We start from the raw sequence: 27325 nt of genomic DNA, 5'->3' as shown, positions 1-27325 counted from the left end.
GGAGGAGTCACCAAACTCGTGACTTCCAAAGACGGTCCAAGAAGAAAAACAAACTGCAAACATCCGGGCCCAACACCAGATGGCGACCTATGCTAAGTGTACAACTCTGCAGCTCTACATGCCAAGAACAGATGCATACTGGTAAGTAGCATATTCCTACCAATCCACCCATCAATCTGTCATTTTAGTACCCCACGATTGATGCACTTACCACCCCGGTAAAACAATGCTGTTAAAAAAAAAAAAAGACAAGAAAACAAATGTACTGCTTCACTGGCAAACTCTAAATGCATAAAACCACCCCTGCTGCACAACGGGGTGGGACATGTCGATGTATTCTATATTAGTGAGGCATACATTTTTTAGCGTAAATCCAAGTGCATCCGCCCTGGTGTTGACTCTAGAAACCCCTCTATTGCGCAAATCCCAGTAAAGCACTCACATGTTGTATCGGGCCCAGGTGTCACGGGGCCCTTAGCTAGGGTCGCAGATAGATTCCATACTTGCCACTTTAGTTTTGAGTCGGCTAACTGTGCACTTTGCCAAAACGCAATACGCTTTTATAAAATCTGCCACCAGTGATACTAAGAAAGCACCTTCTGTGATTTACATCTCGCAAGAGCAGAATCGGATTGTTCTTTCTAAATGTAACGCCACATGGTGTGTAGCTTACTCCACAATAGAACACAATGAAAAGCACTGTCTTCACTAAGACAACGAGCAAAGACTGTAGTTCTGGCTTATGACTGAAAGTGCCTATATGTATTGTATTGTAGATGGATGAATGCAACCATGAGTAAATGGATAGATGAATGCATGCGTACGTGAAGCAATGAGTGACATGGTACATGCATGTTTCTTTTACAGGCACCTCAAAGGAGAACTAATGAAATATTCCATGACACCATTCCGCCACCGTACCAGGAAATACTCTTTTTTTAAAGATTCTGCCAGTGACCAACTCCCTCTGTGAAGGCCCAGGGAAGTTTAAAGACTAATAAATGAAGTAGTGAAAATGAAAAGGGTCCAAACTCACATTGTCCCGCGTCCTACAAATCCGAGTATTCAAGAAAGAGGCATACGTGATCCGCTGTAATTCATTTCTAGGCAGCCGTGGTGTTCGGCAGTGCTTGCATTTCGCGGCAGAGGGATTCGAACAAAAACGGGGCAGGCACAATTGGACGTAGGAAGGAGAAGTATGAAACATCCATCGTTTGTGGAATTGTTTTTTATTTGTGAGCTTCTTGTGTTAATCCATGTTTAGCTTGCAAGAGTCAGAGACATTGATTTTACAGGAAACGGCACATATCCAGCAGACAGTCGCGGCCAGCATTACGGGCGGGTGGGGGGGGGTGGGGGGGGAGTGTTTATTTTGAAATTGGCTCATCGCGCCGTGCAGGTGGGGGGGGGGGAGGGGCGGAAGGGGTTTAATGGGAAAAAAATTTAAAATAAAACTTACCGTCCCGCGCCTTCTTCTGGGGATGGGTCCCGACGTCCGGTCCTGACTCACATAGAGAAAAGGGAGAGTGGGTGGTCCTGCTCGAGGGCAGGGAGGGGAGGGGCTTGGCTTGCCCACTGTTGCACATACTGACTGTTTGGTCAGCCCCAGAGCCGACCAAACAGTCAGTATGCACGACAGTGGGCAGGCCACTCCCCCCCTGTCTTCGAGCAGGACCGCCCACCCCCAAACAGGCACTTCCGCTTTCTCGCAGTGCGAGAAGCAGAAACATAAACGGTAGTTATTACCATTTATGTTTCTGTCTTCTCGCACTGCGAGAAAGCAGTGGGGCGGCGCCCAAACGCCCCAATGTAGGAGCCGCCACTGCACAGAGAACCACTTTTTGGGACATCCCCGTGTAGATAGCACTTCTTCTTCAGCCAGCAGCTTAGCCTTTGGATGGTACAACATAGTGCAGTGGTCATCCATACAGATAACCCTGTGAAAAGAACTGAGACCGTTGAGCAGGTGCCAGTATGAGCAATGATGGGATATGGGACCTACTGGTTTCTTAAATGGAGTGGTGTATAATTTCAGCATTCATTACAATCAGCTACCTGACTGTAATTCTCTTAATTTCCTACGTCATTTCCCTTTTCTCTGAGCAGCAAGGTTTGGGTTTATGCTGCAATGTTGTTTTAAATACTGCTCTAGGTTTAACAGAGTGTTTTAAGAAAAATACAATAATAGCAATTCAGAAACTTTTGCCTTGCAGAGACTTGTTTTCATAGTCATCTCTTTAGAGTTTCTTTTGGCTGCTTACGGTTTAGACCAGTGGTTCCCAAACTTTTGACTCCTGAGGACCCCCGTTGAGTAACCACTGTATGCCAGGGACCCCCAAGCAATTTGTAGGATTTAAATTTCAAACATTAAAACAGTAATTCAAAAAATATTAACACACGTGTGCACACAAAACAAATACTCGAATTACTAATGATTTTAGGTGCATATTTACAAGCCCCTATCACCATGGGAACATCACTTTTTGAGACGCTCCCGTGGCGATAGGGGCTTCGCCTTATTTACAAGGGAGTGTTAAGCCTTAACGTGGCTTAACGCTGCCTTGTAAATAAGACCCCCTTTCACCCAATTCTTAGCGTGAAAGGGGTGGGCAGTGGGTCTTGCGGTGGGCGTTTCCCCTACAACACCCATTGATTTTGACGTGGCCCCCTATTTGCCACTGGATTCAAGCAAGCCTGGCTGAAGACGGCTAAAATGCCAGAAACCGGTCCTAGGAAGCTTGTTTCCGGTCCAGGGAAGACATGGCTTGGCAGTTCGGGCTGGACTGTTCCCATGAGGCACAGGGTCAGACTGATTTGCATATGGCCATGTCTGAACTGGGGTGGCAGAGTGGGCTAAAGAACGGTGATGGATTAAACCCAGATCAGTTGACTGGGGGTGAGTGCTTGCAATGTTCAACACTCCGTCCATCATTTCCTTTGGTTTTTGCTTTGTTCGCCATAAGTTGGCAGGGTATGCTCAGACGTGAGTCCCTTGCTCACTTTGCCACTGGATTCAAGCAAGCCTGGCTGAAGACGGCTAAAATGCCAGAAACCGGTCCTAGGAAGCTTGTTTCCGGTCCAGGGAAGACATGGCTTGGCAGTTCGGGCTGGACTGTTCCCATGAGGCACAGGGTCAGACTGATTTGCATATGGCCATGTCTGAACTGGGGTGGCAGAGTGGGCTAAAGAACGGTGATGGATTAAACCCAGATCAGTTGACTGGGGGTGAGTGCTTGCAATGTTCAACACTCCGTCCATCATTTCCTTTGGTTTTTGCTTTGTTCGCCATAAGTTGGCAGGGTATGCTCAGACGTGAGTCCCTTGCTCACTTTGCCACTGGATTCAAGCAAGCCTGGCTGAAGACGGCTAAAATGCCAGAAACCGGTCCTAGGAAGCTTGTTTCCGGTCCAGGGAAGACATGGCTTGGCAGTTCGGGCTAGACTGTTCCCATGAGGCACAGGGTCAGACTGATTTGCATATGGCCATGTCTGAACTGGGGTGGCAGAGTGGGCTAAAGAACGGTGATGGATTAAACCCAGATCAGTTGACTGGGGGTGAGTGCTTGCAATGTTCAACACTCCGTCCATCATTTCCTTTGGTTTTTGCTTTGTTCGCCATAAGTTGGCAGGGTATGCTCAGACGTGAGTCCCTTGCTCACTTTGCCACTGGATTCAAGCAAGCCTGGCTGAAGACGGCTAAAATGCCAGAAACCGGTCCTAGGAAGCTTGTTTCCGGTCCAGGGAAGACATGGCTTGGCAGTTCGGGCTGGACTGTTCCCATGAGGCACAGGGTCAGACTGATTTGCATATGGCCATGTCTGAACTGGGGTGGCAGAGTGGGCTAAAGAACGGTGATGGATTAAACCCAGATCAGTTGACTGGGGGTGAGTGCTTGCAATGTTCAACACTCCGTCCATCATTTCCTTTGGTTTTTGCTTTGTTCGCCATAAGTTGGCAGGGTATGCTCAGACGTGAGTCCCTTGCTCACTTTGCCACTGGATTCAAGCAAGCCTGGCTGAAGACGGCTAAAATGCCAGAAACCGGTCCTAGGAAGCTTGTTTCCGGTCCAGGGAAGACATGGCTTGGCAGTTCGGGCTGGACTGTTCCCATGAGGCACAGGGTCAGACTGATTTGCATATGGCCATGTCTGAACTGGGGTGGCAGAGTGGGCTAAAGAACGGTGATGGATTAAACCCAGATCAGTTGACTGGGGGTGAGTGCTTGCAATGTTCAACACTCCGTCCATCATTTCCTTTGGTTTTTGCTTTGTTCGCCATAAGTTGGCAGGGTATGCTCAGACGTGAGTCCCTTGCTCACTTTGCCACTGGATTCAAGCAAGCCTGGCTGAAGACGGCTAAAATGCCAGAAACCGGTCCTAGGAAGCTTGTTTCCGGTCCAGGGAAGACATGGCTTGGCAGTTCGGGCTGGACTGTTCCCATGAGGCACAGGGTCAGACTGATTTGCATATGGCCATGTCTGAACTGGGGTGGCAGAGTGGGCTAAAGAACGGTGATGGATTAAACCCAGATCAGTTGACTGGGGGTGAGTGCTTGCAATGTTCAACACTCCGTCCATCATTTCCTTTGGTTTTTGCTTTGTTCGCCATAAGTTGGCAGGGTATGCTCAGACGTGAGTCCCTTGCTCACTTTGCCACTGGATTCAAGCAAGCCTGGCTGAAGACGGCTAAAATGCCAGAAACCGGTCCTAGGAAGCTTGTTTCCGGTCCAGGGAAGACATGGCTTGGCAGTTCGGGCTGGACTGTTCCCATGAGGCACAGGGTCAGACTGATTTGCATATGGCCATGTCTGAACTGGGGTGGCAGAGTGGGCTAAAGAACGGTGATGGATTAAACCCAGATCAGTTGACTGGGGGTGAGTGCTTGCAATGTTCAACACTCCGTCCATCATTTCCTTTGGTTTTTGCTTTGTTCGCCATAAGTTGGCAGGGTATGCTCAGACGTGAGTCCCTTGCTCACTTTGCCACTGGATTCAAGCAAGCCTGGCTGAAGACGGCTAAAATGCCAGAAACCGGTCCTAGGAAGCTTGTTTCCGGTCCAGGGAAGACATGGCTTGGCAGTTCGGGCTGGACTGTTCCCATGAGGCACAGGGTCAGACTGATTTGCATATGGCCATGTCTGAACTGGGGTGGCAGAGTGGGCTAAAGAACGGTGATGGATTAAACCCAGATCAGTTGACTGGGGGTGAGTGCTTGCAATGTTCAACACTCCGTCCATCATTTCCTTTGGTTTTTGCTTTGTTCGCCATAAGTTGGCAGGGTATGCTCAGACGTGAGTCCCTTGCTCACTTTGCCACTGGATTCAAGCAAGCCTGGCTGAAGACGGCTAAAATGCCAGAAACCGGTCCTAGGAAGCTTGTTTCCGGTCCAGGGAAGACATGGCTTGGCAGTTCGGGCTGGACTGTTCCCATGAGGCACAGGGTCAGACTGATTTGCATATGGCCATGTCTGAACTGGGGTGGCAGAGTGGGCTAAAGAACGGTGATGGATTAAACCCAGATCAGTTGACTGGGGGTGAGTGCTTGCAATGTTCAACACTCCGTCCATCATTTCCTTTGGTTTTTGCTTTGTTCGCCATAAGTTGGCAGGGTATGCTCAGACGTGAGTCCCTTGCTCACTTTGCCACTGGATTCAAGCAAGCCTGGCTGAAGACGGCTAAAATGCCAGAAACCGGTCCTAGGAAGCTTGTTTCCGGTCCAGGGAAGACATGGCTTGGCAGTTCGGGCTGGACTGTTCCCATGAGGCACAGGGTCAGACTGATTTGCATATGGCCATGTCTGAACTGGGGTGGCAGAGTGGGCTAAAGAACGGTGATGGATTAAACCCAGATCAGTTGACTGGGGGTGAGTGCTTGCAATGTTCAACACTCCGTCCATCATTTCCTTTGGTTTTTGCTTTGTTCGCCATAAGTTGGCAGGGTATGCTCAGACGTGAGTCCCTTGCTCACTTTGCCACTGGATTCAAGCAAGCCTGGCTGAAGACGGCTAAAATGCCAGAAACCGGTCCTAGGAAGCTTGTTTCCGGTCCAGGGAAGACATGGCTTGGCAGTTCGGGCTGGACTGTTCCCATGAGGCACAGGGTCAGACTGATTTGCATATGGCCATGTCTGAACTGGGGTGGCAGAGTGGGCTAAAGAACGGTGATGGATTAAACCCAGATCAGTTGACTGGGGGTGAGTGCTTGCAATGTTCAACACTCCGTCCATCATTTCCTTTGGTTTTTGCTTTTTTCCCCTATTTACAAGGGCAGCGTAAATGGGAGGCAGCGCCAAAATTAAGACCAGGGAAAACCTGGTCTTAACTTGGCGAAACAAGGAGAAATGCTTGATTTCTCCTCGTTTTTGTAAAACGCCTTGCTGCACATCAAAAAAAAATTAAAAAATGACATTTTGTAACTTCCATATGTGCTGCATTAAGCAGCACACATAGAAGTGGCAAAACGACATTTCAAGATTTTTTATGTGCAGGAAGGGGGACCTTCCTGTACATAAACAATCTTCCCCTGTTAAGCGTAGCACCAGCGCAGGGGAAATGCAGGGCTGCACCATATTCTTGTAAATATGGTGCAGCCCTGCGTTTCTGAAGTGGCGGAGTGTGTTAAGCCAAGGAGGCTAACGACCCTCTCCGCCACTTCTGTTGTATTATATATTGAAAGCATTTGCAAGAAAACGAAAAAAGTTAATGGGAAGGTTGGTGCTGCATCTCCGTGACTAACTTTTCAATGGTTGGTTTTATTTCGCAGTACGAGGCTCCTGCTCCTGCCAGGGCCAGACTGGAAATCCAAAGCAGCCCTGGCAAATGATTTCAGAGCAGTCCCCATACGGTGCACACCAAGTGCAGTGAGTGAGCCTGACCACTACAAAGGGGGCTTTGGGAGGCTTTCCCCCAAAACATTTAGGAAACCATGATGGAGTCTACAACACATTGTATGTTGAATTGTATTAGCTTTTAAAGAATAGTAAATGAAGACCTGACTATGCACCAGAATTCGACAATCTTTTTGGGGGGTCTTCGATGATTCCCCTACTATCACACTCCAACAGTGCTTCTCATCTCCCCATAGCCCCTCTGTCACCTGTATTTCATTTTTTATAGCATCTCTCATACCATTGTAGGATGTCAGAGCACTTTACATCACACACATATAGAGACAGTGAATCATACGTGTAAATCAGTGTATAGAAAATGTTACATAAGGCAAAGGGGACTACAAGGTGTAGAATTCACATGTCATTCTTACTGGTAGGCATTGTTAAGGAGTGCTTGGTCTGGAGAAGCACAAACTCAGGATTCAGAACATAACACAGTGGTTAGCATTGACTTTAACACTAAAAATGTATTTCCTCCCAAATAAACCTTTTTAGCAGCATCAGGATAATGAAAGACTGGGAAAAAACATAAGTCACTAACTTGTACCTTGCAGTTTGCAAGCAGCTGTTTGATGACAGTTTATAGGTCACTGTGCTAGATTACGATTGTCCCTTATGAACTGCACAGTAAAAAAAAGAAGTAACCCACTGACCTATGCATATAAAATACTGTTTTTTAAAAGGCATGGTACATGTTCTTTGCAGTAGGCATTTTAACCCTCTGCGCTACATTCGATAAGTCAAAGCTGCCACTGGACAAAACTCATCTCTCTCCAGCAGGGACATTAATCACTGGTGTTATCTTGACACTTTTATTGTTCTTTGAAAACTGCTAATTAAACAAGATACTTTGCAGTGCTTTCGAAACTGCTGCCTGCGGACCCCCTAGGAATGTGTCAGGGACCCCTGGGGGTCCGCGGACCACAGTTTGGGAAACACTGGTTTAGACTAAATAATTTTATACTGGAAGAAACTACACAACAGCGTTATCATTTATATTTAATTTAGAAAGAGATACCTTGTTGCATTCATCCTTTTTTTAACCTAGCAAGGCATTTTGTAATCTGGATCATTGCTAAGGTGTGTTTGTACTATTGAATAACTCTATTTGCTCTTTCTTCTTATTTTTATGTAGAACTTCTTTTTTTCATTCTAACCCTAGGAAAATGCAAAATCAGAGGGTCCTAGAGAGAACAAATCTTTGCTGGAAGTCCAGAAAGATACGAAAGGCTGGTTCCGAACAGTTTTATCGAAACAATTGTCAGATTACACTTATTATTCATTCCGGGATGAACTTAAGGTATGTTTAATGTCAGAAAAGTAATCCTTAATACAGCCTTCACTTTTATATTAATTCACTAAGTTCACAAATGTGTCTTTCTACTGAACATTTGATTTGAATTGTCTTGTTGTCGTGTTAAAAAGCTGTGCATTTTATTTATAATAAAGTGATTAGTAGTATTTAATTTTCAATTACTTCTGTTGTAACTCCCACCTGTTAAGTCTTATTTCAAGTCCCTCAATTATCAAAAGCCCATCCCATTGTGATGGATTTTCCACCCGAGCAGATTTGACTTTTAGCTTAAACTCCTATTCTGGTTTGTCCAAATGAGACCTCCATTGAACTGTAATTTCTTACAAATGCATAGAAGCACAAATTAAATTTTCTTTCTGCGTATAAGTATGCTCCTATATAGAACCTTGTCTTTGTTCTAGAGATTTTGCGAAGACCATTTTTTGAATGCATAAGCCTGTGTAGTGCCATGGAAATTTTAAAAGAAATTATTTATTGCTAATGTACATATATTAGACAAATAATTAAAATGTTTGCTTTTTCTTCTGATGTTTCCCTGGACTCTCTTTTACCAGGATCAGATGGATCGTTCGGTCCATTATAGTTCTTTTTTTAGTTAATGTTATGTCATATCTTAATTTGCATTTATCCTTTTCTCCGTCACTTCAAAATTTCACGTGTCACAACTCGTTTGTAGAGATAAAATTTCACAAATTGAATATTCATTTGAACCTTGAAGAAAGAAGCTATTGAGCTTTACTCAACTTATTCCTGCTTTAGGTCAAGATGTCATTATAAAGCAAGAGGAAACTATACAGTTTTTTCGGGGAGCGGCATATAATCCTTCAGAATCCTACCTCTTTCAGTCGGTTAAGCACCATCATCTTTTGACTGTAGTCTCCCAGTGCCCTCCTGCTACTGAAGATCCTGCAAAATCGGACCCGAGAGCCTGCGGCACTTAATTCCTGAATAGGCCTGCGGGCGGTGATTGCGGTGATCCAGTGACTCCATACGTGGTGCGGGGACGGCCCTGAGCTCGGAGCCAGAGATAGACTTGGTGATGCTGTGTGGGGTCTGCTGTTATAGCCCTGGGTCTTGCTGTGGGCTCTGTGGCTGCCTCGCCAGTGCGTACACGGCCACGTGGTGAGCTGCGGCGTTTGCCTGGCCTTGCCTGCGAGACTGTTGCTTCCAGAGACACTGCAAGCCTGCATATGCTCCAGACCTGCTTTCTGGTGGGGCTGAGGGCGAGGGACTCTGGTTGCTGGTGCCGGGTCCCCGGATCCCAGTTCTGTCTCGGCCTTAGCCCCCGGGGCCTGTGAAGCCTGTGGCCTCCTCCCCTGATGGTAAGCTGCCGGGAGCGGCCGCAGCTGGGCCGACCTGCGGTTGGAGCCACACTGGTCCTGTGCTAAGGACTGGGGGCGGTTGCTGCACTGCCCTAATCTGAAGGGACTCAATCTGATTGCAGCCACTCCCCTGAATCTGTCCATTCTTTAGCTGCCCCTGGCCCCCATTGGGACAACTTAGCGCTGCGGCTGGGTCTAAGGGGTGGGGAGACCAGCACTGCACTGCACGCGGAAAAGGCGCATTCAGCCCCATAGTCGGAGTTTGTTGCGCAGGTGTAACAACAAGGCCTCTCAGCCTGCAGACTTATTTGCGAGCCCAGCGTTTGTTTGGGGAGGCTGTCGTTCTCTGGTGCTAGCAGTGCTCGCTGCATTGTTGTAAGGGCCTGAGGGACATCAACATGGGAATGCCTAAAAAGTCTCAAACTAAGCTGCAATTCGAGCCACGCAATCAAGCAGACAGAAGGAACAAGATGAAAACGCCTCAGAATCGGGCTCCGAGATGGGTGATTCACCTTCTGACACTGACTTAAAACAAATTCAGGAAGCTATGCAAAGTAGTCTGAATAAAATAGATTGGAAATTTGACTCCCCTTCCTTCCTCATGGATAGGATAAACGAACGGCTAGATAAGCATACTGACCACTTAGACATTGTTGAAAAAAGGGTCTCTGATGCTGAAGACACCTTGAACTCTGCATCACTCTCCCACACTGCGTTAGACAAACAACTTAGGAGTCGGCAAGCTAAAGCGGAGGACTTGGAGGCCCGCTCCCGGCGGAACAATATAAGAATTATGGGAATTGCAGAGTCTACCAGTATCCCCAACATGAAGCTCTTTGTGGAGCAAATGTTAACATCACTGCTGGGTAGAGACTGTTTTTCTAATATTTTTGTAGTGGATAGGGCACACCGTTCACTGGCTCTGTGACCTGTGCTCGGAGAGCCACCATGCCCAATTATAGCGAGGCTCTTGAATTATAGAGATCGAGACAGCAGGCTCTGGTGGGCCCGGGAGTTGCAGGAACTTCAATACGAAGGTATGTCTACCCAGCAAGTGCAGGATGCTCGGTGGCTATTCACACAAGTCAAGGGAAGGCTCCGTGATCTGCAGTTTGAGTACTACATGATGTATTTTGCTAGCTTGAGAGTTCACACAGATGGGAAGGCTCATGTGTTCACAGACCCTGCGCAAGTACTGCAGTTCTTTAAGCACAGAGATGGTGCAAAATCAAAGAAGGGCTCTTCAGGCCCCCATGTGGGAGGTGTGAAAGACACTGCAACACAAGAGGAATGAAGTCCCCTTGACATGCTCCTGAGGGAGATCTGGGCAGGACTCACTGTAGGGGTGGGGCAGGTCTGGGCCCGATTCTCACTTGCATTGTTGGGTCCACATGGCCTGGTGATGGTTTGCAGGAGACTACATTGCATCTTTCATCTTGGCAGTTTGATTAAATTGGGAAACCAAGGTTGATGCATTCCATTCAGCTAACCGATCTCCCCAGATCCTGCATGGATCGCGTTCCGTAATTTGCTGAGAGATGTGTACAGAATTGGCTGAGTCCTTCTTGTGGGAGATAGAGTGGGATGGGTGGGCGATTGGGGAGACATATTAAGCATGAAACTTGATTCATCATGGTAGTAATGTTGTTGTTAATACTGTCCATAATGCCGGGATTGGGTGAACCTCAATTCAGGCGACATTTGCCCCATAGTGTGTACCACAAGGGGTGTGCTAATAGGTCATGTTTTTGTTGCTTTTTCCTTTAAGAGATTGTTTTCTCTTAGTTAGCACCCCCCTCACCCGTATAATGCACTCTATCGCCTATGCACAGTTGGGTAGGGCATAGCGTGGGTGGATGGGTGGGGTTGTTTGATTTGTAAGACAGGCATATTCATTTCAGAGGATCCTGTGCTGATTGCTGGATTTATTTCAATATGCATGTACATCATTTCAGACATGGTCCATGAACAATATGGCAGACCCGGTGTTGGACCCTAGTGGGGACAAGAAGTTGCGATTTGTAACATGTAATCTCAGGGGGTTAAACGACCACAGAAAGGTTCTGAAAGTTGTAGCGTATCTGAAGTGGCACTGTGTAGATGTTGCTTTGCTCCAGGAGACGCACCTACAGCTTAGTAGTGGCATGCTTGTGCATAAATACTTCCAAGGCAAGATTTGCGCAGCAGGTTTTACCACCCATGCTAGAGGTGTTTTCATATGGGTCAACCCTAAGTCAGGGATTACACTACTTGAAACCGAGGCAGATAGTAATGTGAGATACATCATAGCAAAATGGCAAAAAGAGAATCTAATCCTAAAACTGGTTAATGCGTATAGTCCTAATTATGGTAACCCACAGTTTTACCACTTGTTAGGCACCCGACTAATGCAGGATGTAAATGCAACTCTACTATTGGGTGGAAACTTTAAATGTATCTTGGATCCTGATAGGGACTGCTCCAAGGGCCCCTTTCATCGTCCCCCAGCTGCAGACAGTGCCATTATTGGTTTGATGGAAGATTTAGGCCTGCCTGACACATGGAGGCAATGTTTGCCTGACACTGGGGATTTACCCACTACTCTGCTTCTCATGACACTCATCCCCGCATTGTTTATTGGCTGATCTCTAGGGGCTTGCTTTCGAACATCTCTGAATGTACCCCTTTTGCACGCACATATTCAGACCACTCACCTGTACAATTAGATATTAAGGTACCCGCTCGGCAAGCTGCACCATTTCTCTGGAGATTTCCCCCTTATTCACTTTTGGATCCAGTGTTCGCCACCGAAATGGCAACATCGATAGATGTCTTCTTTGAAAAGAATATCTGTTCAGTAGATAGTTTTGCCACTACATTGCCAAAGTAGTGTTTTGCCAAAGTCTACATTGGATGTATTGCCATTTCCAAGGATGCGGGAGTGCTCCAGGCCCTGAGGGATAGGTTAACGAAACTGTAACGAGTAATTTCAACCTTAGAACACACTTTCCATTAAAGTGGAGATAAAAAATTACTGGGTAACACAAAGGTAGCTCTGGAGGTATTTCAGGAGGCTGCCGACAGCGAAGTGAAACACCTTTGGAAATTCGCCACAGCTAGAGTTTACGGGGAGTGGGACAACCTGGGGCCTTGTTAGCAGCGCTGCTGCAACCCAAGAGAAATGCAGACATGATGATTGAAATTCACTATGAACGGGTACTCCCTTTACATGAGCCCCCAGATATTGCAGATGGCTTCAGCAGATACTACATGGAATTATTCACAACGCCGGTGCCCCCTAATGATAACGATATACAAGACTACCTTGAACATATTCTAATGACACGGGGAGCACCTTATGACCCCTCTCACTCCCGGCGAAATCAAGGCAGCGCTTAAAACCATGCGGGCGAGCAGTGCCCCGGGTACAGATGGGCTCAAAGTCACCTTTTATAAGACTTACCAGGAACAATTACTTCCTTATCTGATATCCCTATATGAAGACATGGCTAAAGGGGCATGGCTACGCGGGCTAAGATGGAGGACGTGCCCTCCATCCATCCCCATAATCGGCAATTTTATCCTGCCCAAAGTGGAACCAGAGGCACCCAAGTGGCCGTACGGAGGTAGGGAGCACCCTGCGGGCCGACCCACCTGCGACCGATAAAAAAATAACCTGATCGGTGTTACGGGACACCGCGGCTCACGTCGCGCTGTCAGGCGCTGAAAGACTACACTTCCCGTCAGCCGGACGCTCCAGGTCACGTGGGGACGTCACCAACGTGCGTCCCATGTGATGCGGAAGCAGCGGATTTAGATGCGGCAGTCGACAGAATACGCTGCCGATTATTCTTGGATGAACAGGCTTTCGGAGTTCGTGGCTACTTCGAGAGGTTGGGTAAGGGTGTCCGTGACACCGCTTCTCCGATTGTTTCATTTGCTAAAGGCATTTGCTGGCCGTGGAATTCGACATCACGCTAGGATATTGCGTGCTTCAGCAAGGGGTTCCTACCCGCTTGCTGTTTCATAACAATTCTGCTGTACTTTATATCTGAGGGTAGCCATATTTCCCTTCGTTGGCGAACTCAGTCCTTGGATTATCACGAGTTCTTGCGAGGGAGAGGCACGGCATTGTCAGGTATAGAGGGGACGCCCTCGGTGTCTTATTCATGTACTTTAAAACCAGTGTATTTTGAGTGCGAGTGACGTAACTCTGCTCATAGTAACTATACTAGAGTGGTTGATTGGAAGCCACCTGGATCCGCCTTTGCTTGTACCGGCTCTTTCAGGCGCTACTCCTGTGGAATTCTTACTGAACCTCCAGGACAGTTTTACGGTGCATTTCCATATGAGCTGTTTCTTCCTCTTTTCCTGAGGGTGCTTGCTGCTTTGTGGGCTCCAGGAGGTCTACGCTGCACCCCTGAGGACTGGGTAGTTCTTCTTTTTCTTTACAGGTTAGTGAGAGCCAGGCAAAGGTTGAAAGGGAGGGTGAAGAAGCTGGAGCGTAGGAAGGGGGTAAAGGTCTAACCATTATCTTCTTGTGTCATCTACAGGTCTCCTTCCCTGCTGTTCCCTTCCTTTCCTTCCCCCCGCTTAACCACCCTTTAGTCTGTGTTACCTGAGATCCAGACTTGGGGAGGTTGGGAGAGGGGCCCCATAGAGCATCGAACCGACTCCGAGGATACGTTCTGGCACCGTAACAGAATAATCGGCCTACGAATAGATTTATCCTCCTGGTCGAGTCGATTCTACCATGGCCACCTTGGAAGACGTCATGGCGGCTTTAGCGGCGATGCAGGTAGAACTCACGGCTTCACGTACTGAAACCGCTGCGTTACAGGCTAGGGTAGACAGAATGCAACGCAATCCCTTTGACTATGGTTCTCCACCCCCTCCTAGTTCTATGGTGGTGGAAATTCCTACCCCTATCCCACTAGCCCCACCGGAACGTTTCACAGGGGACATACATAAGGTACAGGTGTTCCTAACCCAGGTACTTTTACACTTCAACTGCAAACCAAAGCTGTTTTCCACCAACCAGGCACGTGTCTCGTTCTTGATCTCCTACTTGGCAGGGGATGCCGCGCAATGGGCAGTTCCTTTGGTTCGACAAGACGACCCAACGCTCTATGATTGGAATGCCTTCAAAGAAGAGTTTGAGAAAACCTTCGATCGGCGCAACGACACTTTCACGGCAGATCGAGAACTATTAGAGCTGAAACAGGGGAATAAGGATCTCTTGGGCTATCTCAACGCCTTCAGACGGCTAGTCGCCGAAACCCAGTGGCCAGAAGGGAAACGATCAGCACTCTTCTACCAAGGATTAAGAGAGGAACTTAAGGATGCGATAGCGCAAGTGGATCCACAACCCCAGTCCTGTGAAGCCTTGATAGATTTAACGCGGCGCTTAGATCAACGGTTACGAGACCGTCGAGGAGAACCGAAGAGAAGGGACCGATTTCCGGTTCGCTTTGAACGCTCCCGGTCTACGGAGCAAGGAACAGCAGCTCAAGAACCTATGGAGATTGGCACCATGAGAGCACCATTGACCTCAGAGGAGAGAGAGCATCGCAGAAGGGACGGCCTCTGTCTCTATTGTGGCAAGAAGGGCCATTTTTTGAAGGAATGTCCGGTAAAACCCAAGAGCAGCCGCCTTCGGCCAGGTATATCCTCCTGGAACTCTCCAAAGACCACGACGGAAAACTGACACGCTCCACGCAGGTTGAAGGGGAGGCGTCGAGCGGATTATGCATCCCTTCACTCAAGGATGGGTCCGAGGAAAGAAAAAACCACTTCTTTATTTCAGTGATACTGAAAGTGCACAAGGAACCCAGTATCACTCGTGCAATGGTAGATTCCGGAGCCACAGGGTGTTTCATGGATAAGAATACAGCCCAACGGTTAGGGGTCTCCTTGATCCTAAAGACGTCACCGGAAGTGGTGTTAGCTGTGGATGGAAAACCTCTGCAATCCAGTCCCATCAGTCAAACTACCGAACCGTGTGTGATTGAATGTTTACCTGGACACCAAGAATTATTGGAATTTGAAATCATACACGCTCCCTCGTACGGAATGATATTAGGATTGCCCTGGCTCGCTAAACACAATCCAGGCATAGATTGGAGTCGAGGAACCATAACATTGGATTCGGACTTTTGCAAAACCCACTGTTGGAAGGTGCCCGCTTCTAACACCATGACCTGTCATCACATTGCCACAGCTGCGGAAAAAGAGACACAATTGCCACAATGTCATCTACCGTTTCAGGATGTATTTGATGATCAACGAGCGGAAGAGCTGCCCCCACACAGACCCTACGATTGTAGGATAGACCTCAAACCAGGAGCAGTGGTCCCCTGTGGTAGGGTATACGCTCTCTCTGAGCCAGAAAATCAGCATTTACGTCTCTACTTGGATAAGTATCTGGCTTTGGGATTTATTCGACCTTCTTGTTCTCCAGCTGCTTCCCCTTTATTTTTTATACCCAAAGCCAATGGGGAATTAAGGACTTGTATCGACTTCCGCGCATTGAATGCCATCACCATACGCAACCAATATCCACTTCCGTTGATTCCAGTACTTTTAGAACAAGTGAGGGGAGCGGTGATTTACACCAAATTGGACCTGCGAGGGGCGTACCATTTGGTTCGAATGCGCCAAGGCGACGAGTGGAAGACTGCCTTCAAGACGCGGTATGGGTTATATGAATACCTAGTCATGCCGTTCGGGCTCTGTAACGCCCCGGCAGCCTTTCAGTTCTTCCTCAATGACGTTCTCAGACAATATTTGGATAAAATAGTGGTAGTCTATATCGATGACATCTTGATCTATTCCACACGCAAAGAAGAACACACACACCACGTTAACCTCATACTACAAGTGTTGCGCGACAACAAGTTATTTTGCAAGATCAATAAATGCGAATTCCACGTGTCCATAGTGGAATTCTTAGGGGTAATGCTTACTCCAAAAGGCCAGGAAATGGCCGAACGGAAAGTGACAGCCATCACAGAATGGCCACCCCCCAAGACAGTCAGAGACATACAATGCTTTATGGGATTTGCGAACTTTTATAGACGCTTTATAACTCAGTTCTCCAACAAAGCGGCACCGCTCACACGTTTAACCAAGAAAAACGTAAAATTCCAATGGACACAAGAAACGCAGTTAGCCTTTGATACCTTAAAGAACGCATTTGTAACAGCCCCCGTGTTAACCCATGCGGATCCCGAAGCACCCTTTATCGTAGAAGCAGACGCCTCTGATGTGGCGATTGGAGCCGTCTTATCTCAACGAAATAGCACCAACGGTCAATTGCATCCTGTGGCCTTCATGTCGAAAAAATTGAATGGGGCAGAGCAGAACTATACAATCACCGAAAAGGAATTGCTGGCCATAAAGGAAGCATTTCAGGAGTGGAGACACTGGCTGATGGGGGCACGACATACGGTCACAGTTTATACCGACCATCGGAATCTCCAGTTCCTAAAAACAGCTCGCCTTCTCACCCCAAGATTGCTTCGATGGATGACGTTCTTCGAGGAATACGACTTCATTGTGACCTTTCGCCCCGGGTGTCAGAACAAGAAAGCCGACGCATTGACACGACAGGATTCCTCGGTCGTCCCCGATCTTCGACCAGAGAGATCGATCCTTAACCCGCAGAAGGTCATAGGGGTCATACGGGTGGACCAATTCCTCCAAAAGGTAAAGGAGGGGGTGTTGACACGGAAATGGAAGGACTGGCTGCAACAACATCCAGAGTGGAAGAAGAAGCAGGGAGTGATAATGAAAGGGTCACAAATGCTCATCCCGTCCGTAGACTTACAGCAACAAGTTTTCCATTGGTGTCACACGGACCCTAGCGCAGGACATCACGGGAACGAGAAAACATGTGAAAAGATTCTGCGACAATGTTGGTGGCCGGCACTCCGAAAGGATGTCTCTAAATGGATCAAATCATGTGTGGTGTGCGCACAAACCAAGACCCCACCTGGGAAACCCTACGGATTGCTACAGCCGCTTCCCACTCCAGAAGCCCCATGGGAAAGATGTTCGGTAGATTTCATCGTGGGACTTCCGGCAGACAGGGGCCATACAGTAATACTAGTCATAGTAGACTTCGTCACCAAGATGGGTCATTTCGTGGCCTGTAAGACGCTTCCCACGGCCGGACAATTAGCCACTCTCTTAATGGAAAACGTGGTGAGGTTACACGGCTTACCCAAGGTCATCGTGTCGGACCGAGGGGGTCAATTCACTGCCAAATTTTGGAAAGCCTGGTGTACCGCCTTGCATATCTCATCCGCCAAATCCACCAGCTACCACCCACAAACTGACGGACAGACAGAAAGACTTAATCGCACCTTGAAACAATATTTGAGGAGTTATGTGAACGCTAACACGGATTCCTGGTTGGAATGGCTATGGTTGGCAGAGATCGCCTACAACAACGCACTACATAGTTCCACAAAATATACCCCATTTTACAGCACCTACGGTTTCCATCCCCGCTTTCTCCCGTTCAGTGCCCCTGGTAGGAGCGATAGCATTCCATCGGTTCAGGAAAGAATAAGGCATATACAAAAAACACTAGTACACACCAGGAGAAATCTGATAAAGGCGAAAACATTGTATAAAAGGCAAGCAGACAAACATCGAACATCAGGACCAGAGTATCAGAAAGGCGACCTCGTGTGGCTGTCCACACGTTACCTTCGCTTTAAACGCTACAGCGTTTTTAACCCTCGATATATTGGCCCCTACCGGGTGGTAAGACACATTAACCCAGTCGCGGTAAAGATCGCACTCCCCTCTCACATAAGACTTCACCCGGTATTCCACGTCTCATTACTGAAACCCGCTCATGGGAGTGGACCAACCGCCCCGGCACCTGTGGGGATAGATCAATCTGATGAGTACGAGGTAGACAGAATTCTGGACTCGAAAATTCGCCGCCACAAACTATGGTACCTCATTGCGTGGAAAGGTTATAGCCCAGAGGAAAACTCCTGGGAGCCCGAATCAGCGGTGCATGCCCCCAGACTGGTGGCCGCTTTCTATAGACAACATCCAGGCAAACCTTGCGCCTGTCAGTGCTCTCCGAGAGGGGAATGTCCTGTTACGGGACACCGCGGCTCACGTCGCGCTGTCAGGCGCTGAAAGACTACACTTCCCGTCAGCCGGACGCTCCAGGTCACGTGGGGACGTCACCAACGTGCGTCCCATGTGATGCGGAAGCAGCGGATTTAGATGCGGCAGTCGACAGAATACGCTGCCGATTATTCTTGGATGAACAGGCTTTCGGAGTTCGTGGCTACTTCGAGAGGTTGGGTAAGGGTGTCCGTGACACCGCTTCTCCGATTGTTACATTTGCTAAAGGCATTTGCTGGCCGTGGAATTCGACATCACGCTAGGATATTGCGTGCTTCAGCAAGGGGTTCCTACCCGCTTGCTGTTTCATAACAATTCTGCTGTACTTTATATCTGAGGGTAGCCATATTTCCCTTCGTTGGCGAACTCAGTCCTTGGATTATCACGAGTTCTTGCGAGGGAGAGGCACGGCATTGTCAGGTATAGAGGGGACGCCCTCGGTGTCTTATTCATGTACTTTAAAACCAGTGTATTTTGAGTGCGAGTGACGTAACTCTGCTCATAGTAACTATACTAGAGTGGTTGATTGGAAGCCACCTGGATCCGCCTTTGCTTGTACCGGCTCTTTCAGGCGCTACTCCTGTGGAATTCTTACTGAACCTCCAGGACAGTTTTACGGTGCATTTCCATATGAGCTGTTTCTTCCTCTTTTCCTGAGGGTGCTTGCTGCTTTGTGGGCTCCAGGAGGTCTACGCTGCACCCCTGAGGACTGGGTAGTTCTTCTTTTTCTTTACAGTTTAGTGAGAGCCAGGCAAAGGTTGAAAGGGAGGGTGAAGAAGCTGGAGCGTAGGAAGGGGGTAAAGGTCTAACCATTATCTTCTTGTGTCATCTACAGGTCTCCTTCCCTGCTGTTCCCTTCCTTTCCTTCCCCCCGCTTAACCACCCTTTAGTCTGTGTTACCTGAGATCCAGACTTGGGGAGGTTGGGAGAGGGGCCCCATAGAGCATCGAACCGACTCCGAGGATACGTTCTGGCACCGTAACAATCGGAAGGAGGCAAGACGCGTGATCAGGAGACTGGGCCTGGACAGACCACGCAAGTCCGAGGCTTTGCATGAGTCACAGTAAGCCGCACTGAGAGGATGAATAGCAATCATGCTGGCAGACCTCTGATGAGCCGGCAACAATCTGCAGAAAAGCCTAACTACCTTGTGAAGGTGAGGAGCAACTGGAGCTGGGGCAGCGGTGGGTGGCCATCGCATGCTGCGCGGCGGAGCCCGCCGATCGTGGATGACCGGAACCGTCTTGAACGGTGTGAGTATGAGAAACAGGGAGGCAGGGCCCGGGTGGATCAGGCAAGTCCAAGGCCTTGCAGGAGGCACAGCAGGCTGAGAGGCTGAACAGCAACTGCACCAGCAACTCTCTGGCAGGTCCACATCGATCGGCAGAAAGGCATAAAGACCAGTGAAGGTAAGGAGCAACCGGAGCTGGGGCAGCGGTGGTGAGCCGTCACATGCTGCGTGGCGGAGCCCCGCTGATTATGGAGGACCGGGCCTACCTTAAACGGCACGAGTCAGCGGAACCCCAGAGCGGGTGAGCCAAGGACCATGAGTGATCTATGTGGGCACGGCCTGCAAGGAAGCTGCGCCTTGGAGCTGCACCTCGCCCCAGACATAGGTCCGCCACACGGACCCAGGTACAAGGGGCAGATCGCTGACGGGGACGCGACGGAGAGGAAGACCACACCCGCCAGCAAAAAGTGGCTGTAAGCACCAGTGGCGATCCCTGCCAATCTAATGAAGAAATAAAAGGCTATAGGCATCGCTCCTCAACACATTGCCAGGGCCCAGACCAATCCAGCAGACCACGAGGTTCGTAACCTCAGGATATTTTCATACGCTATACCTGACGGAGAGTGAAGATAAAATCTTCGAGCAGCATGACTTTACCATGTGGGAGAAGATGGTTCTCGCTTAGACGCAGTAAAAAAGTGCCGCAGTCCACCATCTGGCAAGTACATCCACGTTGTAGGACTGGTGCATGCCCAGGCACTCCAGACACACATGTGCCACTGTGGGAGTGTAGAGCACGTACTTCAGGCGGGTGTGAGGCAGCCAATAATCTTGCTAGCAACCAGAGGACCCAACAGGTATTGCGCCACCAAGTAAGGTTCTCCCGGACACGTCCATGAACCCATAGGGCAGTGGGATATATTAGGAGGGGCCTTCAATAAGGACCTGGGGATCAAAGATGTCCTGGAACTAGAAGACGCTAAGCAACCCCTGTGAGCTAAGTTCAATAAGCGTGAACTACGCTTCTGATTTGGCAACACAATATCATGCACCACAGGGCTACAGGAACAACCGTGGGGCCAAGGAACATTAACCTACTATCATGTAATCAGATGGCAGACGTTTGACATGGGCTGACTCCTCTCTGGTGCCGACGGGCATGCTAGCCACCTGCTTCAGTCCCGATCCCAGACAGATAAAACACATGGGGAGTCGTCCACAGACCCCATGTCAAGCAAACTGGACGCTGTTATGGCTTGGGGGAGAAACTGGGGAACACCATGGAGCAAACACACACTTCCCTCAAACAAGAACTATAAAGTAGTCAGTGGCCTGAACCTTTTGCACGCTGATCACCGGAAGCTGACAGACAAAACCCACTCGCTAGAGATTGCCATAGACGAGCTGTCTCCAAAGGCGCAGGAAGCTGAAAAGTGCCTGAATGAGATGTCTGCGAGAGTGAAAATCCTCATGCACAGGGCGGAAGACTCAGAAGGCCAGTCCAGGCAAAACTACATATGTGTGATCGGCCTGCCAGAAGGTGAAGAAGGCAAGGACGTAGCTGCATATGTCGAGAATTGGATACAAGGAATGCTACCTGAAGGCGTACTAACGAAACACTTTGCCATAAAAGAAGCTCACAGGGTCCTGGCAAGGCCACCACCACGGGAGCAGGCCTCAGACCCCTCCTGTTCCATTTATTACACTACAAAGACAGGGATATGATTCTGCAAGAAAAAAGGAAGCTGCAAACAATACGATTAGCAAATAGCCAAGTAATGCTTTTCCCAGACTACACAGCAGCGGTACAGAAACAATGACTCTTTTCTGGAAGTAAAACGCTGTCTCCGACATCTTGACCTTAAATATTCACTGTTGTTCCCCTCACGCCTGCGAATAGTAGCAAAAGGCAAGACACTTCTCTGATACCCTCATAGCTGTATGGATCTAGATAGACTCCAATAATATAGGGGGTATCTTTCCTGATGGGGGACGCTGTCAGGAAGTCACTAGCCAGGATGAGAGAATGCCAGAAACGGAAGATATACTGCATTCCGTCTTATATCTCCCCCCTCTTTTACTTACAGCCAATATAGAATGCGGTGGCTGGCATGCCTTCAATTGGCACGGGAGACGAGAACGACGTCTGCGGGCCTTTTAAGGCTAGCTGTGTTGCGACCCACGTAGGAGGTCATGTGGGTTATGAGGAGGCACTATCACCAGAAGGAGGACGACGAGAGAGAGCATGGAAGGCGGAGCGGAAAACGCTGGTGAGGAGAAGGAGGAGAGGTGGTTTCCATGCAGGAGGAGTTCCCCGCGTGGAGGAGGGAAGACAGCAAGAGGAGAGCGGGTGTCTTACCCGGTGAAGCAGACGAATGAGTCCAGCCGACCCAGAGCCGAGCGGAAGAGTCCTGCCATGGCCCAGGAGGGTCGTGGCTCTCCCAGGTGCGTGGGCGCCTACGGGGTTACCTGTGGGGAGAGGCGCCGGGAGGGCCAAGGAGGGCGAGGGGAAGGACGCAAACTGGAAACAAGACGTTTCTGAAAGCGCGCCCATACCTTTTTTTTTTTTTTGTGTTTTCACCTTCTTAATTGGTCCCATTCACTTCTCCCGCCCCCAACAGTTTTGGCTGGCTCGTTTTCTTTTCTTATATTTTTGGCATTGGTGGTCCCCCACGCCCTTCCCTACATGCTTACTGATAAGTAAAACCCAGATACACTTACCTGAGCCTTTCTTCTCTCCGAGGGAGGTTCTTGGCCTGGAATACATCGCCCAAGGGACTTACATAGAAGACCCTGAGAGAAGGAGACAAAGACCAGAAGAGAAAATCCATCAAGAGACTGTTTTGGCACATTGCTTTTCGAAATAAAGAAGTACTACACCTATTCCTGTATAAGTCTTTTTTCGGGGGGTCCCTGCACAGTACGATATATGACAGATGCACATGAGAGATCGCATCCAGGAGCAGAAATGGGACCGCGCAAGGGGAAACAACGCAAGCGACAAGAAACATCCATGTGCTGCGGACCTAATGTAGAACAAATGATCCATGACCGGCATAGTGCATTGCAGGCAGTAGCTGAAATTAGGAGCCATTACAGTGACTCAATGTCAAAGTAGTCTTCCGGACCGAGGAAGTGATGTGGAGTCAGTGGACGTGGCCTCCTGCTCACAGGACTCATGATCCCTCCCAGAGGTCACACCACAAACGGCAGATTACATCATATAGTAGAACATTGAATCTTCTGCTATGCTAACCCCATGTACAACAGCTGAGTCCACGCAAGTATAACAAGACACAATATGTTCTTGAACTGCTTACTTGTCCTATTTTTGTAATTAACATATATAATTGCCTTTAACACTAATAGGGCACACACAAGGGAGGGCGCCCTAGATTGGCACACAGCCTTCAGAACCCCGGCCCTATTTCTAACCCAGATAAACGAGTGTGTAGCTCTGGTTCCAGCCAACAACCTTAATACCGGGGGAGATATACTCTTACATCTTATTGATACCTGGTAAACACACAGCCCGGCCCCAACAGCCAACATTGGCATGACACCCTGATTGAAAGTTAGGACAGATGCACGTTGCACTCTCGCCCTTCTGGTATTTCACATGTTAGTTTATATAAGTTAAGTTAATTACGACACATCAACCCAATTAAGCACTCACAGGATCCCACGTCCATCATGACCCTTGGCCCCACTGCCATGGCCACTCCCACAAGGGATCCCACGTCCATCATGACCCTTGGCCCCACTGCCATGGCCACTCCCACAAGAGCTAGCCACTCTCTTACAGCCTTCCAACTCTCTGATTATATGGTCTCCCCCACCGTGACGGGTACTAAGTTATGCACCTGAAATGTCCGGGGTATACACCCACCCTCTCGTCGGTACTTAATATATTTTGTTCTTAAGTGAGACCAGGCTCAAATGGTACTCCTGAGTGAGACACACCTTTTGTCTGATGCCGTACTGTCAGCCCACAGGCTTATGGAAACGCAACGTGAAGCGTTGTTAAGTTCCCCCCCAAAACCTGACAGAGATCCAAACCAGCTAGGCTCCTACAGACTCCTGGCGCTGCTCAATACTGATTACAAAATGTTTGCCTCTGTAATCTCATGTAGATTGGCTTCTTTGGTACAGTTACTGGTGCACCCTGATCAAAATGGCTTTGTGCCAACTCGTAACACCTCTCTTAACATATGGAGACTCGGCTTCAAGAGTATGCCACACACTTCTGGCATAGCTCGGGATGCTTGGTCCTAGATTTGGAGAAGGCCTTTGACTTACTTGAATGGCCCTACCTGTTTGCTGTCCTCCGTCCTGTGCAGCCCCAAATGAGAGGTTGTGTATACAGTAACTTGACCAGACTGAGGAAGGTGGCTCCAAAGCCATATTGTCGAACAATATAATAATAATTATACCAGCATTTGTAAAGGGCGCAGCTACCTCAGGTGAGGTGTCCTGGCGCTGGGGGCTGTTGGGAAGATTAAGCGATCTATTGCCCAGAGTCACAAGGTGCTGGGCTAAGCTGCCGCTGGTGCGGGGAATTGAACTGTGAGCCCCTGTGTTCTGGAGTCAGCCGCCCTGGCCGCTACACCACACCTCTTCCATAGCCATAGATGGGCACTAGACAAGGATGCTCTCCATCCCCATTATTATTTTTATTAGTTATGGAGCCTCTGGCTGCACAATTCTGTTTGAGTGGAAATGACTGGGGCATTCCCTTAGGAGATGGACTCCACATAGTATCCTTGTGCGCTGACGACCTACTGTTATATATAAGGGACATGGATAATGTACCAGACATTATATAGCAGTGATTCTACATCAATTTGCGGGGCTTTCGGGTTTGAAAGTGATCTGGAATAAAACGTGCCTTTATCCCTTTAAAGTTGGGGCCCAGGACCCTAGACTTATGTTCAATGATGTACCCATTAGATGGCAGCCAAGTTCCTTCAGATACCTGGGCATTTACGTGTACCATATGCCATCAGACATATTGGAAGGCAACCTGGTCAGGGCAATTTCCTCCATCCGGTCTCAAACTTTTGGAAGACGCTGCCGTTAAATGTGGTGGGCAGAATAGCCTTGATTAAAATGGTAACATTACCAAGATTATTGCACTATTTTGCAAACCTGCCTGTTTATGTCCAGGCCAAAAAATTCCTAGAGCTGGAACAAATGCTCCGAGACTTCCTCTGGAATAAGGGGTGTCAGAGACGCATTCTGCAAGCTGTATGCAGCCACAGACAAAGGCGGCCTGGCGGTTCCCAATATGGAACTATACTACCTAGCTGCACAGTTGCAGTGTGTAACAAAGTGGCTGGCAGGAATACAATTAACCGAAACTGCCACAGTGAAATTATCCTGGTCATTATCTAAGATTTGTCACCTATTTCACCCTATGGCTAGACCCCCAACCCCCCTCCAGCGCGGACCTCCCTGGCCCTAGCTTACCATTGCTATAGGCGTAGCCTGTATATCACCAGACAGACGATCCCCTGTGCACCTGTAATTCCCCTCCTTGGCACCCCAATGAGCGAAAGGGGCACGTCAAATGGTGCACTAGAACCTTGGCATGTCGCCGAGGTGCGAACCCTAGGTGATCTATATGAGGAGGGCACACTGTTGCTTTTTGATAGCCCAGCCTAAGACACTGATTTGCCACCAGGCCAATTTATTTTATACAACTCCATCATAAAGGCACTGACTGTGTCATGGGCAGACATGAGTACTGAGCCCCAGTCGCACCTCGTGATGCAATACTTAAAAGTAATTGGTACGAAGCCATGTAGTGCACTGGCTAACAGAAGCACTACTACTGAGCACCTTGAACCCCCTGGCGACACTACACATAAAATGGGAAGAAGACTGAGGTAGGCCATGGGGCGAGAAGGAATGGGACATGATCTTAGCGAGTGCCGTACAAATCCCACAAAATGCATCATACAGTTCTACATTGTCTACAGGGCATACCTATCACCGCATAAGATAAACATATACTTTCAACTTACTAATGCTGCATGGCCTCGCTGCGAGCAGGTAGGAGCGGACCTCCTTCACAGGCTGTGGTCCTGACCCTCACTGCACCAATACTGGCAGGAGGTGACAGCTGGCCTTTTGGAATGCACTGACCGCTCACGACTACACACACGGTGGTATTTGCCAGATCCAAAAAGCTTAAAGCTACTTCCAGATTTATAAATCTAGGCTTCATAGTCACAAAAAGACTGGCTACCCGAAGGTGGAAAAATAAACATCCTCCCTCACCAGAAGGCTGGAAGCAATCACTTCTGGTTTTGGCCCAAGCAGCAAGCACGGGTTTGCACATAGAAGATGTAGCCAGCCAGGCCAAATACCCTATCGCACAAAACTGGGACAAAGTGGTGGTGGTGCTACAACACATGGGGCAAGAGCCGGAGGGGGACATCCTGCACGAAGGGCATATCAGTGGGGGTGAGAATGAGCCAGGATCGATGCACATCCTAGATAGTAATAACCACTAGGACAACACCAATGACCCAGATGAGCAGTCAAGATGGGGCCTGAAAGACAGGCAAATCCGAACCACTGACATGATGATCCAAGCAGAAGGGCCTCTGTTGGGAGGAGAGGGGAATGGTACGGAGGGGTTTGCAAGAGTTGCAAAAGTCTGTTTTGATGTATCAAGTTGTTTGGAATTTTATGTTAGAATTGCATCTTCAATATCCTAATAAAAACTGCAAATCCGTACATGTGATACATGCAGAGAATCAGCTACTAGCCAATTTTAACCTGTCAAAGGGTGCTAAATATGTATCTCATCATGGGACCTCAGATATGCACTGGATGCCCTGTAACGGAACTATGTAGAACCAGTAAAGTCTATGCTATAAATATTTAAGAGATACATGCCAAAAGTTGAAAGTTATAACGTACAAAATATCCTGTGTTTAATGTACTCAAGTATAATATAAAATGCAAATAAATAAATAACATTAATAAAAAAAAAATTAAGACATGACCAAATCCACGGTTATGCCCCATCCATGCATGAGGCCTTGATCATAATGCTGCTGAAACCTGGGAAATCCTCAGTAGACGGCTCATCATATAGACCTCTTTTGCTATTAAATGTAGACACCAGGATATTTGCTAAAATCTTGGTGAATCGTCTAACCCCATTGATCCCCCCCCTAGTGGGTCACCCCGAGCAGGCGGGTTTTGTCCCTGGCCGCAATTTGACTCTCAACCTCAGAACAATTTTTGGTACTATCCAACAACTTAATATGGAAGTCGAAGCTGCGGCTGTGTTTTTGGATGCCAAAAAGGCGTTGGACTCTGTGGGGTGGGCGTTTATGAAGGGGGTATTGAGGCGAATTGGAGTCTGCGAGATCTTGTTAAAACTGATAACTGTTTTGTATACCCTGCCTACTGCTAGGATACGTTTGG

At 48.4% G+C, this 27325-nt stretch overlaps 1 protein-coding gene across 2 annotated transcripts in view; it reads left to right on the top strand.

The window, feature by feature from the left end:
* RNF213 (ring finger protein 213) overlaps positions 1-27325 on the top strand; it is a 2329248-nt gene that overhangs the window by 786016 nt on the left and 1515907 nt on the right. For both annotated transcript variants that reach the window (XM_085617427.1, XM_085617426.1), the window contains exon 13: positions 8045-8182. In XM_085617427.1, the coding sequence (XP_085473553.1) occupies positions 8045-8182 (138 nt within the window). The remainder of the gene's footprint in view (positions 1-8044; positions 8183-27325) is intronic.

Source organism: Triturus cristatus, chromosome 7 (genome assembly GCF_964204655.1).
Source record: "Triturus cristatus chromosome 7, aTriCri1.1, whole genome shotgun sequence".
Taxonomy (NCBI): domain Eukaryota; kingdom Metazoa; phylum Chordata; class Amphibia; order Caudata; family Salamandridae; genus Triturus; species Triturus cristatus.
Note: the sequence above shows the minus strand (reverse complement) of the source record. Positions and strands in the feature narration are given on the sequence as shown.